This window comes from Dipteris shenzhenensis, chromosome 14 (genome assembly GCF_047967505.1).
Source record: "Dipteris shenzhenensis isolate YYH24624 ecotype China chromosome 14, Dip_SZ_1.0, whole genome shotgun sequence".
NCBI classification, from domain to species: Eukaryota; Viridiplantae; Streptophyta; class Polypodiopsida; order Gleicheniales; family Dipteridaceae; genus Dipteris; species Dipteris shenzhenensis.
In genome coordinates, this window is record NC_141609.1 from 20,228,913 (window position 1) to 20,243,755 (window position 14,843).

Sequence of the window (14,843 nt, forward strand, 5' to 3'; positions counted from 1 at the left end):
CAATCAACTCGCTTCCATGTATATAACGGAGTTGAAATGTATATAACCCTTTTAAACAGTCTACCTGAGTCGTATGAACATCTAAATGTACTGCTAAGCACAGTCACAAAAGAGATGTAGTTCAAAGTACTCACAAAGCATTCTACTTCAAGAGAAAACTTGACAAAAGAAGCATGTGTCAGTGCAGGATTCAGCAACCCAAGAGCTTCTGTGCAGAGGGAAACAATATAAGAAGAAAGGCCAATTTAAGTCAAGTTCTAGCTCGCGGAATGGAGATGTCCCAGCTCAAGTCGACATGAACAAGAGGGAGTGTTTCTCTTGCGGAAAGCTCGGACACTTTGTTTGCAATTGGAGAAAGAAGATGGAAGATTTTAAGACCAGCAAGAGACAAGTAAATTTAGTTATCACAGAGAAAAAACCAATGCTACAACTCTTCTAAGGCTGTATTTACTCAATCAGTCAGACAGATACATTGTTAGGTGGTTAGATGGAAGCTAGTGCACTAGTTGGATATCCAGATGCTTGATTTATGGGAGGTGTTAGATATATGTTAAGTCAAGCTTGTGGAATGTAGCACAAAACTCCTAGTTCCAGTCCAGACCCTACATCTGCACCTTATATGTGCATAGGTCTCACAATTTGTTGGGTTCTACACAAACCCACAAGGGTTTTGTAGTGACTACAAACTGCAAATTCGGTGCCCCAGGGTGCTATTGATCCTAGTGCAAATAGGATGTGATCTACCTGCACTTTGGATTTGGAGTTATTCTAGTTGTTCTAGCATGCTTTTGGCACATCAGATGGGATGCTTAGCTCAACAGTGATGTTTGGTATATTGGAATTTATTGCCACTGAGAGTGAAATGCCTGTGGCAAAGCCCTACATCGTAGATTGATACTAGTTACATGAAAATTTTGATCCCAGCTCACGGTAATTGCTGATTTTGACTCTAGAGACAATATTCTATGGAGAACTTGTATCTTGGACTTGACCACAGTTTTGCAAATGGAACCTAGGAAATCTATTGTTGTTTGCAGTCCTAGTCAAGGAGAGTATATCGTTATTTAGCACAGCTGTAATATGTGGTACGAATTTTGGATTTGGGTTCCGTGCAAACTCTGTAGATATCATAGTTTTTACGAGTCAAGTATCATTTAATAAAGTAATATACCAGGATATATTGCTAGTAGGAGCTGGTCCTCGTTCAAACCCATGCCGAGTCACTTATTTCCTGATTCGGTTTCTCTAGACCCTACTTCTTGTGTAATATATGTTACTAATTTTGCAGTTTAAACTCAATTTCAGTTTCAACCCTATTTAATTTCTAAGTGTTAATTAAATAATACACTGGAAATCACCTTCGGCATAAGCCCGACTTTGACACTACAATAGTCTTTCAAATATGTCATAGCTTCATCTTGTTTTTCCAACAATCGACTAAGGCATTCTTACCTATTGTACCTTCAATAAACTAACAAAAAAAAAGATAGAAGTCTGCAGTACACATTGTCATAAAAACTGTTCATACCAAAACAGTTTAATGCCTCTGATCTATTTGTACAGGATCCAGAGCACCTCCCTCCAAGGAATTGATTTTGCCATCGAAGATGCAGTGGCAGCTCTTATGGGTGACAAGTTTTAGAAATTGAGAACCAACTTACTTCCGTTGGGCTGAAAAGTTCTAATACTGAAGCCACCACATCATCCGCTAAGCTTGAAGTCAGTCGGCCCGTAATCCTTCCAATTCCCTTCGCTGCAGACCATCGTACAACAGTGTCCTAGAACCAAAAAAGAAAAGAGCCAGCCACAGTTACTTCTAAAGCGTTGATGCCCGCTTGCGCACACACACACATACTTTTTGCTTTTCCTTTTTGGATATACTTAATTAATCCCCCTTTACCCTGTAACTTTAAAGGACTTCTTGAGAGTGAATAAAAGTGGGATATTTTGAGGGGGTTAGCTCTTTAAGAACCTTTTAATTGATAAGTCAAGCCTGTGATATATTAGAAGGGGAATGGTATTATACCTTATCTCTTAGGCTGGCTAACAATTGCTCAATGATGTCCTCTACTATATCAGGCACGTCAAAATCTTCTCCTCCACCTCCTCCTTCCCTTACTCCTCCTTCATCTCCTACTACTCCTTGTTCCTCTGCATGGCCTACATCATGAAACTGATCATTTGAGTCCTTGACATTTGAGGCAAGTTCCACACTCCCAGATGTTTGTTTCATCTGTCTGTCTTCAAACTGAATATTTGAATGATCATAAGGTATGGATGAAAGGTTTTTCCCTATAACACTGTCAGCTTCCTGTGGCATTCAGATACCAAAGCACTGGTCAACATGTAAATCTATACAACCACTCTTATCAACATGACAAATAAATACCTAAGAGGCAAACTTAGCGAGAAGAAAACCAATGCAAGTAGAAATTTTAAAATTGGACTTCCCAAAAGCATACTAACTTAAGTTTTAAAAATGGCAATCAGATGATGCTATTGTTATCACCAGTAAGTCCTACTACAAGTCCACTAGAATAACCTATGAATGCCGACACAAGGAAAAGAGTATGAGCAACAGCATTGCGAAAATCTTGCCAATCTCAAATGCAAGATTTTGCTTTTCTTGTGCAAGATGTTTTTCTTCGTGTGTGTGTGCGTGTGCTGAATCTTTTACTGAACCTTAACTCAGCTCCCACAATCAAAACACAGCTCTCTAGTGAAGTCAAACCTTAGGAAAGGGGCCAGAACTACTTGGAAACCAAAATCGCAGCAGGAAAAGACAATTCGCAGCACCCTAGAATGAATCGCACTAGAAGAAAGGTCTCCAAGAGAATGCGCCCTTGGAGAAACCGATGCAAGGATGAATGAAAGAAATGGTAAACATCCACCAAGGAATGCTAGTACAATCAAATGGTGGGGGCAGGGTATAATGACCATAGAGCCCAAAGATGACACCATGAAAAGAAGTATCATATCGACCAAACAACCAGAACTGTCTACCAAAAGTAATCCCAAGAGAACGAGCATGAAGATCCGTCCTTGGCTTGAAAAGAAAGTCATGAGCGGTAGGATATGTTCAGAAAAGATGTAGCATAGTTTCCCTCGGATGCAAACAAGTCGGACATACACCGGCCAGCCATTAAAGATCCCACCCGAGAAAGCTTACTATCCCAAATGCGTCAAAGGCAAACCTTCAACCAAGCAGAGACTTGTCAAGGCTGCAGCATAGTAACTAGAGTACTCAAATAGACTGGTGGTGCAAACCCAAACAGTATTGTCTCTTGGCCTAAGGAAAAGGAGTGCACCCCCAATCATCCAACCCATCCTTCACTGTAGAAACACCCAAAACAATGCGGGAAATACACCTTTCTGTGCTAAAGATGGGCAAAAGGGGGAACAAGCACCCGGCTCCAATGAATGCTCTACATATGGAGTGAATTTCCTAGATCTGGAGCACGACCCGACCCCCACACACACGCGAAAGTCCACCGATCTTTCAACCACTACCCTCTGAAGCTCTTGGCGGAGTATCAAGTATTGTGGCTGCTGCCGTGCACGGTCATGGAGCCCATGCACATTCCAACTCACTAGTGTCCAGCTCATGGAGAAGAGGCTTGAGAAAATAGAGCTCTCTTGTGACTAGGAGCCTGTGCCACTGCGTCTGGTCTTTGAGCCTTCAAGGGGGGCTTGGAAGGGGAGTAATCCACATCTGTGCCTCTCCGTACCAAAGGCAAAATAGATTCCACACCAATCTTGAGGGCCCCTTGCATCATGAACAATACCTCAACCCCCAACTTGGCTGCGCACTTATGTAAAGACCAACTTGTGACCTATGAATAACGTATCTCAAGTCCCAGGCGAAAAACACCCATGGCATAACTTGTGCCTGGTCTCTCGGTGGAGAAACCTAGCTGGAAAGTAGCAGAGTTACCATGGTTGAGCCAAATATCAACTTTCTAGGGGCCCATCCACTCCTCCATCATGCAATAAATCTCGTCCTCCATCATATGATAGAACAAAGAGGGGGTCCACTTTTCTTTCCTCGTGGAGGCAAAGTTGAACCCCCAGAAAGGATGAGTAGAGAGCCTACCTTTCCAATCGAGCCTCCTTTATGGGGCTGCAAAATCATCTCCAAGGCGAGAGGGTACTCATCGAGTATCCCCAAGTAGTTCCAAGGTCCAATCCTCCAGAGGTCCCTCGGCAAAGGTTGCCCAAGGTGAGGCTTTGGGCTTGGATGTTGAGATGAGTCTCCTAAAGATGCCTTCTGTGAAGAAGAAGTGTCTTGAAGATGGGCTGAAGACTGGGGCTGTGACGAGGCAGCCGCTGCCTGAGAAAAGAGGGGGGGATCTGCTGCGCTCTTGCCCGAAGACCAATGCCACAGTTTTCAGCTAGTGTTTTGCCGTGAGAGGAGGCACCATTCCAAGTCCGGGAGGGCAAAGGTCTCCTAGGTGAGATGACTTTTCTTGGGGTTTGCCAGGCATCATTCAAATTTTTTTCCTTCGCTTAAGGATGAGAGGCCAAAGGGATAGAAAGAGGAACATCACCATTCGAAGCAATCGGTGCTTTCCCTTTCTCCTGGACAGCAAAAAACTGTTTTACGCCCTTAGGCTTCATCAGAGAGGGGGCATTAGAATTCTTGCTCGAAGGCGGTGACAGTTCAGCCTGCAATGGCATTTTGGGAGCACGTGAAGGGCATTGCCTTAAGAGAAAGTCCCAATGAGTAAGCCGCCAATGACCAAAAGTTGGAGAAGCTAAATGGGAAAGCAAACACCGCATCATAAAAATCCAAGGCTGATCACCTTGCATAAAATGAAGCATCATTTTCCCCTTATAAGCTAACAGATGCGAATGAATATTTAGAATATTCAATCCCCCATGCATCTTTGGAGAGAAAAGGTGATCCACAGAAAGGAGCCTACGGGATTTACGTCGATGATGGGATTGCCAAAAAAGTTCCATGATAGAAGGCGTAAAAACTGAAATGTCTTGCTTTGAAAACATCATCAAAGGCAGATAGAAATGTATGTAGGAAACCGGGATCGACTGAACTATGTGCAATCGAACATGCAAGGGCCTATCTGAGGGGAGGGGTTCCTATCCTTCCGAAGGTGTTACCGGTGGACAAAGGACGCTAGTGTGAGAAGCATGAGTGTTGCAATGCTCTAATGCAGTGGATCGCACAAAGTGCACCGTGTAGTGGTGTGCGGGTGTCGTAGGCTGTACTGCAGTGAACAACGGTGTACGAGTGCACTGTACGAGTGCACTATGCTAAATGGTAGTCACATGAGAACTCCGCAACATGAGCATATGAAGAAACATCGTCATACACTAGTGAACAATCCCCATATCGGAAAGAGACAAGAAAAATAAGAAAATGACCAAGTTGGCCAAAGTACATATCATTGGACCAGCACCTACAAGTCACAAGTCACAAGTCACAAGAACACACAGGTCTATCCCCATAGTGGACAAAGGGGTACATATAGGTATCTCCACACTCTCCCCTTGGCCAGCTCATAGCTCCAGCCTCTATCTCTCCTCACACTCTCCTTCTCTCACTCCAATGCCGAACGTCGAATGCTCAATGCTGAATCTCCCCTCCCCTCTCCACCTTCTCCTTCATCCTCATCCCCCCTGCCTTGGAGGGTCCCCTCTTCGCTAAGAATCTCTCCCCTTTCTCTCGATTGGTCATCCTCCTATCTCCTTAGTTGTTGAGAATAGCCGTTGCGCCGCTGGCTCTCTTGATGGCTCCGATGACTTCCTGACTCCCTGACTCGCCAGCCTCTTCTAGTCAGGGTGGTGTAAATACTCCATGTGCAAGTGAGCTGGATCACCGCACCATTGAACCACTGAACCACTGTACACGTCGTCACCATGTGCAACTGTAAATACTCGACTGCTCCATGTGCTAAGCTCACTCTCCATGTGCGCAGCTCTCGATGAGATCGCCTTGGGCATAGTATTCCTGGTTGACATATGTCGACATGTGGTTGAAATGTGTGGACCTGTGGTTGACATGTGTCGACGCATGGTCGACTCGGATATGGTACTCCTGGATGAACCTGTGGTTGACATGTGTCACGCATGATTGACATGTGGTCAACCCCTCATGTCGTGTGGCTACCTGTGTTGACACATGGTCAACATGTGGTCAACGCCTGTCGACATGTGGTCAACGCCTGAAGATAGCAATTGCGTGGGGTGTCTCTATTGTAACAGGGCCATGTAGCTAGCTTCCAATATTCCAATCTTTTCTTCAATTTTTCTAATACCAAATCCATATGTTGACATCAAGAAACTGTCCACCCTAGCGGATAACAAAGATGATGCACCAACTTCATAGGCAAAACAATTTCCCCAGGCCAAATAATACAATGCCAATCCTTCAAATGTAGTGAAGAAGCTTAGATTTTTTTAAATGGACTTGTAAACCAACGGCCAACCCATTCAATGAAAGTGCATTCGTAAGACAGTTAATATGTTTTCTTCAATTTTTCTAGTACCCAATCCATATGTTGACATCGAGAAATTGTCCACCCTAGCGGATAACAAAGATGATGCACCAACTTCATAGGCAAAACACTTTCCCCAGGCCAACAAATAATACAATGCCAATCCTTCAAATGTAGTGAAGAAGCTTAGATTTCTTGTAAACCAGCAGCCAACCCATTCAATGAAAGTGCATTCATAAGACACTTAAAATATCCCTGAGTATTTCAGGGAGTAAAGAAAGAATCATCAGCATATGCCTGCCCAAAAGGCGTCTTCCTCCATGAATCTCCAATCCATGCAATGCACCTGAAGCAACTAAATGATCCAGGATAGGTAACAATACATAGAAGAAAGCACTGAGTGGACAGCCTTGCCAAACTCAACTTGAAAGAGTCTACTCATCAACTATGCATATAACACTATGCGGGTAACAAAAGCAGTCCATGCATAATCAGCATCCATGTGGCAATGTGTCCATAATGCATCAAGAGTAGCATGCACCATATCTCATGCTGTAAATAACTATTATTTATATGAAGAAGCCTTTTATCAGGCAATCTGTCACTATGCATGTCACAAAGGACAGCTGTAACCAAAGTGGACACACACACACACATAAGAACAGGCTTTAAACATTTCTTTTTTGCCTAATCTACATTTCGGGAGTAAGAATAACACATATCAAACAGATCAAGTCTATTGTACTTGGATTGAATAATGCATGCTCAGGACTGCTATGAGCAAGAAATTCTTGAATAGGTCTGTGCACATGCATTTGCATAAGCATACAAAGACCTATAAGAATTTGCACTTCAACCAAGTAAAAAAGTATAAGTCTGGAAAACAAGGACATAACCAATTAAAAGCACATAACCTCTGGAAAACAACCGAGGACAGAATGAGGGAGACAAATCACAAAGAACTAAGCTAAGACTTTTATACGGTGCACCTCCTCATCAGCTCACATGTCTGGAACATATACAACTGCTTGCCATTTGGGAATAAATTGAATTATACGCATGCTGAATTTAACAGTTGTACTTCTGGGAATGGCTAATATCTTAATCCTATAAAGGCATTTGAAGGACATATAATTCCTCTGCCAATTGCTATTTATGCTTCATACCATCATCATCTTTCTGCAATCTCTTTGTGTTTCTATAGAGACCAGATGGACCAAAAAGGGCATGCTTCACTTCTGCAGACGAATTTCACTTTCCAATAATAGAACACAAACATAATTTTGCAAGCCTTGTTTGATAGCTATTAGCAATCTGTTGATAAATTCATAGAACCTGAAAGACAAAATTTTAGAGAAGCAGCAGCCTTTCAACAAGAAAAAGCAGCGAACCTGAACACTAGGGTAAAGTAGAGCCTCTGACGTGAAAAAGCAGCAGCATTACCCTGTAGTGCCAAGATGTAGTTCTCCGACGCAGATAGACAAGTCCAATACGTTGGATAAGCTTAACCAACAACTTTCTTAGCAGCAAGCTGTAAGTAGCTCTGGAAGACTTTGAAAGTGTGCATGCTTCCTGCCATGCTGTTGGTGTAATCTGAAGCAGGATGTCATTACCTCCAACCTAAAATAAGAAGGAAGGAAATGCATTAATGAGATCCACAGGTATATTAGAATAACGCTAGTTTAGAAACAGAAATTGGATAGGGAGTACCAGAACCACAACTGCTCAATATAACAAGGACGATGTTAGATACAAAGAGAATATTACAAAGGTACCCCTGAAGTATTATATAAGACCTCCCAGGTAGGTCCAGACACGTATCTCAAAAATGCAGTTGCAACATGTTTAACTTTATTAATACCTCATATGTTTGGTGACATCTAACACCATGCATTGGAGCAATTAAAAAATGGCCATTCAAATGCGCACGTCTTCTTGAACAGTGACTATAAACGGACAGTTTGCCTGATGGTTGTAAGATGGAGAAGTTTTCATTTTGTGGATGCCTGGTTTGAGAAGAGACTTTGTGGACTATATGATGTTATTGTTAGATGTTATTCTCATGATCTGGCTGCAGGTTTTACATTCTCTTAATCATCTGCAAATGTTTGGTTTTCATTACTATTTTGAGCCCTGGTTGGGGTTTGTTGCCATTGTAATCAGCTGGTCTGTCACTGAACCTTTGTTTCCCTTGATTATAAAATTTATTCAATAAAGTGGGCAAACAACAATTTATTACTTCCTGCACATATCCAAGTTAAATTCATTGCTAGCTCCAAAGAATGGTGGTTGCTGAAAGGGGATAGCAACGTGGTTTACTACATTCTAAGTTTAACTTATGAGGAATAATGTCAACCAATTTCACAATAAAGGTTATGCATTGTAGTAAAGATACTGATCAACAAACAAACAATCAAGGTCACAACCTTGAAGATAGCGGCCATGGCTCCGATCACACCAGGTAGCAAAAAGTCTCCCGCTGGATTGTTCAGGGAAGCTGAAATAGCCCCCTGGGTCCATGTCATGAAGCTGCAACAAACCAGAATTGCTAATGATTACCACACCAACGCCAGTTAGACCCTATAATGATATTGGTTGAAGATATTTGCAACAAATAACAGTTAAAAGTCACTAAGAAATCATATGTTGCACGAATTTAAAAATGGACATTATGAAAGAAAAGGCAGAGATCCACTGTGCTGCATGATGGGGGAAAAAACGAGTCCAGTGTGCATATGCAGGGCCCAGGCCCACATGTAAGCCTCGAGTTACTTGGACAATAGGCTTAGATTGAAGCACAATGGACAGGCAGCATAGAAACGCAGCCAGCAGAACCACCCAAGACCACCACATAACCAGCCGTTAAGGGACCAAACAACATCAGCCAGCTCAACTGCACCAAATCTGGTCAGCTAGCAACTGACTAATGGTCAGTGAGGTTAGATCAGCCAAATAGAGGTCCTTCCAGCACTCTGAAAGGGGCCTAGCCGGCCATACGTTATTAAATCATCGCATTATCAGCCCTCTACAAAGCAAACGCATAGGACAGGCACCCCTGGAAAGAAGCAGCGTAATAAAGGGGGGGAAAAGAGGCCTAGTGTTCTTTTTTAAAGAGGCCTAGTTAAGGGTAACTGTAGGGGCTACAACGGAGTGAGAGCGCTTAAAAGGAGGTAATAGGGGGACTATATGGGTTCTATTTCCCTCTTGTGTGGGTACATTTTGTTGATGACCTCTCTTATCTAATCTACAGAGCTCTCCTGCTTGCTTCACCCCCATCCACTCCTTACCTTAATCTCCCCCTCCCTCAACCTCATCTGTAAAATCTGCCCCAACATAAGAGAGAGAAAATGAAGAACATACACTTAGAGCAAACATGCATCTCAGGGAAAGGTACAACAGCAATGACATCAGCCTAATGGTCCTTATGAACCAACCAGCCATGCAAGCTGCTTCTGTCCGTCACACCGTCACACTGATCTTTGTGTCACTGATCCTTTTGTTCCGTTCTCTACTCCTTCCCCGTACTTCACCGTCCGTCGCTGATCCCTCCATCCGTCACACCCTACTCCTTCTGTCCGTCACACTATGCTCCTTCTGTCTTTCGCTGACCCTTCCATTCGTGCTCATCCTTCCGTCTGATCCTCGCCCATCACTGCTCTTCGTCCTGTTCGCTGCTCCTGGTCCCGTCCCGTTCCCTTCTCCTAGTCCTACCCCGTTCCGCTCTTTGTTCCTCGTCCCGTTCGCTGCTCCAACTCCATCCCGTTCTCTGGTCCTAGTCCCGTCCCATTCCGTTCCGTCAAGCTCTGCTCCTCCGTCCAGCACACGCTCTACTCTATCCGTCACACTGCTCCTCCGTCACATTCCATCCGTCTGTCACCTTTTCCGTCACACCACCTATGCCACCCCCAACCACCTGGTACCAGCCACCCTCAACCACTCTAGCAGCCTCCACCAGGCCACCGCCTACTTCGCAACACCACGGCCAGCACCTAGCAAGCCCCTGCCTGTTTCGCGACACCTTTGCCAGCCCCCGCCTGCTTCGCGACCCCCTCCAATGCCTCTCGTCCCCTCAACCACACCTCCACACCCTCAACTTCATCAGCACCACCCCCGCCCCCCGCCATCCATCTGTCCTAGGCAAACCCTTAACAGCAGCAAAACACCTCCCCCTTCTGTCCCAGACCTGCAAAAAATCAAGAAAAATCAAGAAAATCAAGAAAACGCAACGGAGGCTACCCCAAACAATCAATAGCTCCAATGCAGCACTGAGGCAAACAAGGAGAGACGGGAAAACATACCCGCAGGCCTGGAAATCACCCCCGGACAGCAAAAATGTGAGATATAAATCTGCCCCCAAGAAAGAGATCATCTCAGATGCCCTTGAGGAGACAAGAGACGGGACAGCAAATCTTTGAATGTACTTATTAGAGGGCCAATGGGGGACACTCCCATGGCAGACGCCCACACACTCTTCACTAAAACGGGGGTCAACGGAACTTGCGAGACAGCCTGGAGGGTGGGTAAAGCAGATGTGCCAAGCAGGCCACTGATACTAAGATTCTGGACCAAGGAGGACAAATCCACACTGATGAGCATGAGGGCTGCTCTAAAAGGCACCATGACTTTTTTGGATGATGGTCTCACCCTCCTACAGCAGGAACATCGCAGGGAGGGAATGGTGAAAGTGATGGCAAGAAGACAGGAAGGGAAATGGAAGCATATACCTAGATGAATCCATGGAAGCATATACCTAGATGAATCCAGGAACATTCCCAAACTCATCCTCTAAAAACACAACATAGTGCAGTTTCAATCTCACAATAGTCACTCATAAGATTGAAAACCATAAACTCCATCACGCATAGCAGGGACTAGCTACTTTGACATCCCCACTGACGTCATCAGCGCCCAACAGTGGGTGTAGACCATAGTATAAAAGTACGCTCTCACACATACAAATCCACACACCCACACATACTTGAGCATCCATTTATACAAAGTCTTCGTACTGAGTTTCTATCGGCACTCCGGAGGTGAAGGGCGAACTCAGCCATGACAAAGGCTAGCACTAAAGGAAAAGGCAGAGGGAAATGGAAGCACATAGAGATGGCAGAGTGATCATTCGAGAAAGGGCAGAAAGAGCAGAAAGAGCAAAAAAAGAGGAAGGTGAATTGTGACAGTGTCGGGCCCACGGGATGAGTGCACATAATGGACTGAAAATGGCTGTATGGAACTGTAATGGCACCTTCTGATCCGATCCAAGTGGTTTCTTGGAGACCTACACTGACACGGACATAATTTTCTACACCGGAACAAATGAGAGTCCGGAGCGAGGGCTGCTCACAATGACTGCATACACATGGGAATCAGCTCACGGAAGAGAGTTGAGAAGAGATAGCGGATTCCGAGGCTCCGGTGGAGTGGCTGTCCTTTTCAAATCACAATTAAGACCACTCATATCTATGGTTCGGAGAGAGGAGCATGCACGACACATGTGGATACGAGTTTAGATCCCAGATGCTCGGCCTATCTTCATTGCAATGTGCTACTTTCCTCCAGACACGTCATCCTTTGCACAAGAGGTCACTACAGATGGGCACAGCCCATATGAGACGATCCATGATGACATCACGGAGTTTTCCAAACAGGGAGACACCCTCCTGCTGGGGGGCTTCAATGCACGGACAGGAAATAGACATGTGGGCCTACTTAACTTCTCGACAGAGACCCACATATAGTCCCAGAACTAGATGCAGCTAAGCTTGGGATAGTAAGGCATTCTGCAGATGCCCCACAAGTCACAGGATATGGAGGACATTTGCTTGAACTTGAGGCAATCCACGACTTGATCATCCTTAATGGCCTTCACAGATGGCCATCTTCTTGGAGACTCACTTGCTTCCCACATGGTGGCGGATCTAGTACAATGGACTATCTACTAGGCCCACTAAACTTTGTCTCCCAGATACACGACTTCGCCATACCCCCCCCCCCTCGAAATTGACCACTCATACTTGGCCTTCTATATCTCCCCCACCATGCCAACCTCAGGAAGAGCTCCCCCCACACCCCCACGCGCTCACATCCACTTTGACCATGCTCTTGACCCAGTGTAAATGAGCCATCTAGCCGGGGAGCTCCCGGCTCTACTTGGAGATGACATAGACCTCACCAGCGCCTCTGACACCCTTGTCTCAGTGGTACAAGACGCTGCTATCAGATCTTTTCCCATGACCCAATCCGGACGGATCAAGGATGGGAAGATGCCTCAGAACCCTTGGTTCGATGACGAGTGCAGAGAGGCGAGAGCCCACTTCACACAACAGCAGGCTTTGAGTCATTTGACGCCACTTGAGGCACAGAGGATCTATCGACAACTAACACGTCGTAAGAGACTGGCTTTCCTCACACATAGGATGGATGAGATTACCAGATCATTCCGAGGAGGAGACCCGACCACTGGATGGGGATTTCTATCAGAGGGGAAGCCACCTATCCCCATCTCTAACCCACATGTGTGGCACACGTATGCATGCTCCCTCTATGATGCCCAGATGCAGAGACCGCCGGATATGTCCTCCACGCCTAGGCCCACCACTTGTCATATGTTCACCACATAGAATGTACAGGCTGCACTTCGCCGTCTACACAATCAAAGAGTGTAGGACCACGAGGGCCTCCGGACCGAGCACTTTGCACATGAACAAGAGGTCCTAGCCCCGATCCTAGCACAGATGTTCAACCACGCTGTGTGTCACGGTTTTCCACCTTCTTGGAGTACCACCGCTGTTGTGCCGATACACAAAGCTGGGGACCCTATGGAGATGGGGAGCTATCAGACCCTTATGATTGGCCACACTTTGGCCAAGATTTATGGATTAGTTCTAGAGAGGAAACTTAGCAGTCATACAGAGTCTCGAGGGCAACGGGCACTAAGACAGGTAGGATTCCGGAGACAACACTCTACACTAGACCACATCTTCACTGTGAGGGCTATCATTGAGGAGGCGAGGTCTAGACACCAGAAAGTCTACACATGCTTCGTAGACTTTCGGAAGGCCTTTGACACTGTGCCACGATCCCACATGATCAAGAGGTTACAGGAGCTACAGACACTGATATGGGGGGTGATGAGCCTATATAAGTCAGTCAGAGGCAGAGTTCGTGCCCCAGGTAGCCTATCAGATTGGGTCAAGAGTACGTTCGGAGTGAAGCAAGGTTGCCCCCTCTCACCGACTCTCTTCGGAGACTGTACATTGATGAGATCACCTCTTTCATAGACCACCTAGAAGGCAAAGGATCACTATTAGCCGATCTCATGATACAGATATTGCTATACGCTGATGACATAGTCCTTATCTCATCCTCAGCAGAGGGGCTGCACAGACAATTGGAGGCCCTAGAGGTGTTCTGTAGAGAGAGAGACCTGACAGTCAACCTTGGGAAGACCAAGGTTATGGTCTTCAACACCTCACATGTAGTACTCCAACGACTCGGTTTCACTTATCGAGCCGAGCCAGTGGAGATAGTGCAGTCCTACACGTATTTGGGAGCAATCTTCACAGGACCCCTTTTCACTTTGACACATGCAGCCCAGGCACGACTCACACGGGGATGGGGTGCTCTGGCCCGATTGGAGAGACAGTGCTTTCAGCCACACTTTCAGGATCCACCGATGAAGTGTTGGCTTTTCGGTACGCTAGTGTGACCGACTGCCATGTATGCAGCACCCTTCTGAGGATGTGATCTACCGATAGCGACGTGGAAGATATTTAAGCAGCTACAGGTGACCATGGGATCTAGGATGATTCGGAGCAAGCCCTCGGTCCCGCATGAGATAGTACAGGCACAGTTCGCCATGACACCACTACAGATTGATGCCATCTTTCAAATAGTGACTTTCATCCAAAGAGTCTAGGACTTATCTTATTGGAGACTACCGAGACTGGCTCTGGATGTAAGAATGGAGCAAGCAGGATGCAAGAAAAGCAAGCAGGAGCAAACGTAGAGTGCAATAGATAAGATAAGGAAAATACACACTAACCTACTAACCGTAGTTAGGGGGAAAAACCTCTAGTGAGGGAAAAGTGCCCCTAACTCACTTATGGATTACATTGGTCACTCCCTAGAGTTATGGCAATACTTCTAACACCCCCTTGCAGTGCCAATGTATTGATGTACAAGATAATGATCAATCACCAAAAGGAGATAAGTTTAGGGCACTGTGAAATGCCTCAAACTTCTCACGTGGAAGTGCTTTGATGAAGATGTCTGCAACATTGTCATGTGTTAACACATAGATCATACTGATCTCCCCTGCATGCAACTTCTCTCTGACATAATGATAATGAACCTCAATATGCTTCGTGCGAGCATGAAACACAGGAT

At 45.4% G+C, this 14,843-nt stretch overlaps 1 protein-coding gene across 2 annotated transcripts in view; it reads right to left on the bottom strand.

Annotated features, from left to right (window-relative positions):
* TTN1 (ARM repeat superfamily protein) overlaps positions 1-14,843 on the bottom strand; it is a 105,556-nt gene that overhangs the window by 74,256 nt on the left and 16,457 nt on the right. For both annotated transcript variants that reach the window (XM_087384775.1, XM_087384774.1), the window contains exons 3-6: positions 8,882-8,984; positions 7,899-8,075; positions 2,027-2,311; positions 1,662-1,778 (exon numbers count right to left, since the gene is read on the bottom strand). In XM_087384775.1, coding sequence (XP_087240901.1) covers positions 1,662-1,778; positions 2,027-2,311; positions 7,899-8,075; positions 8,882-8,984 — 682 coding nt within the window. The remainder of the gene's footprint in view (positions 1-1,661; positions 1,779-2,026; positions 2,312-7,898; positions 8,076-8,881; positions 8,985-14,843) is intronic.